General features: G+C 55.0%; 1 protein-coding gene across 1 annotated transcript in view; it reads left to right on the top strand.

Annotated features, from left to right (window-relative positions):
• Window positions 1–468, top strand: part of GALNT2 (polypeptide N-acetylgalactosaminyltransferase 2) — a 49,724-nt gene extending 49,256 nt beyond the window's left edge. The window contains exon 18 of the mRNA XM_014535979.1: window positions 377–468. Coding sequence (XP_014391465.1) covers window positions 377–468 — 92 coding nt within the window. The remainder of the gene's footprint in view (window positions 1–376) is intronic.
• Window positions 469–5,997: the final 5,529 nt, after the last annotated feature.

Here is a 5,997-nt window from a genome sequence, read left to right as displayed (position 1 = left end):
GGGGGGGGGGGGGGGGGCTGCTCAAGGCCGTTCCTTATCACACGTCCAGATGCATCCACCATTCACCCCTGCGCCCTTTTGTTTAATCTTATTCATGATAATAGCCGTCATCGTTCTAGAGCAGTGATTCCCAAAGTGGGCGCTACCGCCCCCCGGTGGGCGCTGCAGCGATCCAGGGGGGCGGTGATGGCCACAGGTGCATTTGGGGGCAATGAGTAACTGCTACTAAAATTTTAAAAAAATTACTTTCCAGGGGCTGAGTAATATTTTTTCTGGAAAGGGGGCGGTAGGCCAAATAAGTTTGGGAACCACTGTAGAGGGTTTATGGTGTGCCAGGCGCCAAGCCCTGAGATCCATCCTCATTGTCTCCCCACAGTCACGGGTGAGGTGGTGTTTGGGGGTGCATTTTACCGCCGGCTGCGGAGGCTGGTGCTTGAAGCCGTTAACCTGCTCAAGGTCAGGGGCTGACCTGCTCAAGGTCAGGGGCTGACCTGCTCAAGGTCACGCCGCTCCTAGGCACTCACCTGGAGTCAGTTCTGGGCGGCCAGACCCAGCGCCTCCGGTCCAGACCCGGGTGGGGAGAGGGAAGCATGTTTGCACAGCTTTTAAAGTATTTAAGATCAATACAGTGGGGCCTTGACTTACAAGTTTAATTCGTTCCGAGACCGAGCTCGTTAAGGAGCTCGTTAACTCAAATTACTCTTATCAACTCAATGCAAAAAATCGGCGGAGAGACAGCTGGTATCTCAAAAAACTCGTTAGTCGGGACACTCGTAAGTCAAGGCCCCACTGTACACCTGTCTCCCAGTTATCTGAGCTCCTCAGTTCCGTCCCAGGCTGGCTACGGTTCTCCCTCGTCCTCGGCCTTTTAAAGTAACTGCCCTTCGCATCCATATCGGAAAGGGGGGAGTAAAATTCGTATTATTCGCAGAGGACAGGATATTGTACATGGAAAACCCTAATGACTCCACCACAAAACTGCTAGATTTGATCAATGAATTTGGCAATGTAGCAGGATACAAAATCACCCCAAAATCAATGGCTCTTTTTATATGCCAATAATGAATTCTCTCATGGAAAACCCTAATGACTCCACCACAAAACTGCTAGGTTTGATCAATGAATTTGGCAACATAGGATACAAAATCACCCCAAAATCAATGGCTCTTTTATACACCAATAATGAATTCTCAGAAACTAAGCAAACAATTCCATATACCGTTGCAACAAAAAAATTAAGGTACTTAAGAATAAACTTAACCAAGAGGCAAAAGACTAGTACTCAGAAAACTACAGGTTGTTGAATAACGAGAGAGGAAGATATAAACAATGGGAGAATATACTGTGTTCATGGATGGGTAGAATTAACATCATTAAAACGCCCATAATACTCAAGGCAATCTACAGCTTCAATGAAATTCCTATTAAAATACCAAGAGCATATTTCACAGATCTAGCACAAATCCTCCAAAAATTTACATGGAACCAAAAAAGACTCCGAATAGCCACAGCAATCTTGAGAAAGAAAAGTTGGAGGAATCACAATACCAGATAGAAAGTTATACTGCAAAGCCACCATAATCAAAACAGCCTGGTACTGGCACAAGAACAGGCCTGTAGATCAATGGAACAGAACAGAGACCCCAGGCATCGCCTAAACTCTAAGGGACCCCAGAGGCTTGCAACCAGAGCAGCAATGGGCAGCAGCAGCTCATCCTGGGAACCCCCTGAACTGTCCCCAAGGTCCCCCTTTCTCCGACTTCTTAGTGCGCCAAAGCAGCCCAGCTGAGGCTCATTTCCCCACCCAGTCCCTCTCCTGTTATCCTAAGCCCTTCCTTGCTTCACTGTCCCCAGCTTTAATAAATTAAATGTCCTCTAAAAAATAAGTTTTCTGTAAAACAGTATGTATGCTGTGTTATGCCACAGGCAGCAGCCTCATACACTCCATATTTACCGCATAATTTCTTTCATGCTTGATTTACTCTCCTCTTGTTTTAAACAGTAACATGCTGTACAGGCTTATAGCCTAGGAGCAATAGGCTGTACCATATAGCCTAGGTGTGTAGTAGGCTAGGCTCGTGGTTGGCAAACCGCAGCTCTCGAGCCACATGCGGCTCTTTGGCCCCTTGAGTGTGGCTCTTCCACAAAATACCACGTGCGGGTGCACGTACAGTGCGATTGAAACTTCGTGGCCCATGCGCAGAAGTCGGTATTTTGTGGAAGAGCCGGTATTTTGTGGAAGAGCCATACTGAATCTCGTTAGTCCCGACCCCTGGCACCTGCACGCGGGCCCAGGGCGGGGCCTGCCGCCGGGACCTCGACACCTCGCATCTGCCTGCTGGGCCCCAGGTGCGTGAGGCCAGCGCCCCCTTTTCCTCTCCTCCCCCTGTGGAGTGAGGAGGTCTGTAACGGCTATGCCATGCCTTCCCCGCGTTCGTATTTGGGGATGAAGTTATTTCCTGGTCTCTCAGCTCCACAGACGGAGCGGACCTCCCCGATGAGTCAGACCGGGGTTCGCCCGCCGATGCCCGGCTTAGATGATGCCATTGGGGACTCTGAGCGAGAGATGAGATCTGAGGCCGTGACGGGCGGGCCAAGCCTTTCTGGGACGTTGGGTGGAGGGGAGTGTATGTTGTCCGTGGGATGGACATGCATCTTTGAGCCCAGAGGATGGACCGGGGGTGGTAGGCAGGGACAGTGGCCACTCAAAGGTCTTAGTCCTACGTCCTGAGCCTGTGGGTGTCACCTTGTAAGGAACACGGGTCTTTGCAGCTGTGATCAACGTTCGGGTCTTGATGTGGGAAGATGGCCCTAGATTGTCCAAGTAGCCTCAATCCAACCACACGTGTCCCAAGAGAGGCAGAGGGGGCTTTTTAAAAAATATACATATTTTTTATTTCAGACAGGAAGGGAGAGAGAGAGGGAGATAGAAACATCAATGATGAGAGAGAATCATGGGTCGGCTGCCTCCTGCACGCCCCACACTGGGGATGGAGCCCACAACCCAGACATGTGCCCTGACCAGGACTTGAACCGTGACCTCCTGGTTCAAAGGTCGACCTCAACCGCTGAGCCCCGCCGGCCGGGCCAGAGGGAGTTCTGACTCACGGATGAGATCGTATAAAGACAGAGGCAGAAACTGGAGCGACGTGGCCACAAGCCGCCACCAGAAGTGAGAACAGGCAAGGGGTGGACGGTCCCAGGGCCCTGGCGGGAGCGTGACCCTGTCGACCCCTTGACCTCAGAGTCTGGCCCCTGGACAGCACCCAGCGGTCAGCTGTTAGGACCACACCCTCTGAAGTCGGTATAAGCGACGCGGTGTGATAACCGAGGGTGTGGCCGTGGGGTCGGGCTGCCTCGATTCACACGGGGCTTTGTCACTGCCCGGCTGTGTGATTTTTGACCAAGTTCCTTAACCTCTCTGTGCTTCGGTCCCTACATCTGGAGCTGGGGATAATCATCGTTCCTACATCACAGGGCTGCTGTCAGGATGAAAAAGAGGGAGAAGGGACTGTGTGTGAGGCCTGTGGCAGTTAATGGGCGGCCTTAGAACAGCCTCAGCTGTTGTGATCAGCATCATTAAACTTCCCGTGGTGCCTCCGGTCCGTCATCGGTAACGGGCCTGAGGGACACCTGTGTGGAGGCCCCTGCACGCCTCGCCTCGTTACCTGGCTTCAATCTCGTTCTGCACTTGGGGTCTGGGCAGAGTGACGAGCCTGGGGCCCTAGTGGACCTCACCCTCCATCAAGTCCACCCTCACTTTCCTGGAGGGCAGCCCTGGGACACACACCAGCCATTGGCCGCCGCTCAGCGACTGCGGTCACAGCTGTGCGGGCGGCGCAACCCACTGCAACTTGTTCAGATTATTAGGAATAAAACTGCTCTTCCATAGAGCCCAGCCCTGCCTCCGATTCTGACAAGAACAGCACTGAACCAGACCCCCAAGTGCTCTTTTATCCGACAGGACTTCGCATATCCCACAAGTAGAGACTGTCCCCAGGGCCCACAGGGCCTCTCCAAGTTGCAAGTCCAGGAGGAGGGATTTGACTCAATGCTGAGTGATATCCAGAGTCGCCTCTCAGGCTCTCTCCTCCCAGCTCCCACCTGGCGCTTACCTGCTGCCTCCCGGGCTGCTCCAGGCCACGCCCACCTCCTGCCCGAGCCTCCAAGTTCGCCTCTGTGCATCCACGCGTGGGTTCAAGGGGTGTTTCAATCCTGAGAGCTGAGGAGGTGAGAGGAGGAGCTCCAGGACCTTCCAATATCTGTCCTGCCCCCCCAGGCCCTCAGATCTAGAGGGGGGGCTCCCCAGGGGCCAGCTGCCCCTTCCTGCACCCCCACCCCCACCCCTCGGAGCTGCAATCCCTTTGCTGCCCCTGCACCCAGTCCTTGGGCTTCGTCTGGTTCTGTGCTGCTTGGGGGCGTGGGAAGGAAAGGGAACATGGGAGGGCCGCTGCCCCGCGGGCTCACCTTTTAGGGGTCCACCGGCTCCCACTCAAAGGTCGGCCTCTTCCCAGATCATGTGCTCATTTCCTCCAGAAGGCGCTTCCTCTTCCCCTGGGCCTGGGGCTGGTGTGCCCGGCCGGCCGGGAGGGGCACAGGGCAAGGGGCCGTCTCCCCCACCGACAGCTCTTCAAATGGACGTTGTTTTTTGCCATTTTCCGAAGGAGACCCCTGCAGCCTCGGGGGCCCACACTGGCCGAGTCCTGGGGAGTCAGGCACCCACCAGCGCTGTCCCTCCCCCAGCTCCGCCCTCCCTCCGGCAGCCCTCGCCCAGGCCACGTGATGCGGCTCCGCCTCGGTTTATCCCGGGAATATCCCGTCACAGGGCTCCTCGTGCCGCTCCACAACCCACACCTGGGGCTGTTCTCTTCCTTAAAGAGCCATGGTTTGCGTGACTCGGTGGTTGAGCATCGACCGATGAACCAGGAGGTCAGGGTTCAATTCCCGGTCAGGGCACATGCCCGGGTTATGAGCTCGATCCCCAGTGGGGGGCGTGCAGGAGGCAGCCGATCCATGATTCTCTCTCATCATTGATGTTTCTCTCTCTCTCCCTCTCCCTTCCCCTCTGAAATCAATACAAATAAATATATATTCTTAAAAGAGCCCTGGTTACTTTCCGGAACCGGGGAGAGGGTGGGAGGCTGCTGATGGAGGTGTGGCCGGGCCTCCTAGCAGCTAGGCCAGCTCAGCCCCCCGCGGGGCACGGGGACCAGGAGCCAGCAGCCGGGACTCCCGAAGGCCCCTGAGGTTTCCCTGCGCAGGCGGCTCTTCCGAGGGGACCTCTGAGGCTCCCAACACACGGATGCCCAGAGCTGAGGGCGAGGCCTCAGGAAGACTGAGGTCCAAACAGGGTGTCCAGGCCTCCTCTCTCCCCCTCTCTTCTCCCTCTCTCTCCTCTCCTCTCTCTCTCTCTCTCTCTCCTGTTTATTACCCATCTATTATCTGTCATCTGTCTCTCATCACCTCCATCTAGAGCAGTGGTTCTCAACCTTCTGGCCCTTTAAATACAGTTCCTCATGTGGTGACCCAACCATAAAATTATTTTCGTTGCTACTTCATAACTGTAATGTTGCTACTGTTATGAATCATCATGTAAATATCTGATATGCAGGATGGTCTTAGGCGACCCCTGTGAAAGGGTCGTTCGACTGCTAAAGGGGTCACGACCCACAGGTTGAGAACCGCTCACCTATCGCCTATCCTTACCTGCTATGCATGCAGGTACAGCAAGCTTAACGGGGGGGGGGATTCACGCCTCATTTTCTAGCCTGTCCTGAGCTAACGAGGCCACATGTGCCCCACCCAGGAAGCACCTGCAAACACCTTCGAGTGGAGCTCGGGCTTGGAGGCCCACCCGGACCAGCACCCACCTCCCGCCCCGTCGAGAAAAGTGACCGTAAAAAGGTGGCCTGGAACCGGGCTGACCCAGTGCACGGGGCTGTCACTCAGCTGCTGAGCCCCCACCCACCCCGTGCTGGGCATCCCATCCCCCCGTCA

Source organism: Myotis brandtii, unplaced genomic scaffold, assembly GCF_000412655.1.
Source record: "Myotis brandtii unplaced genomic scaffold, ASM41265v1 scaffold1026, whole genome shotgun sequence".
NCBI lineage: Eukaryota > Metazoa > Chordata > Mammalia > Chiroptera > Vespertilionidae > Myotis > Myotis brandtii.
The sequence above is the reverse complement of the archived record's forward strand: the minus strand, read 5'-3'. Positions and strand labels throughout refer to the sequence as shown.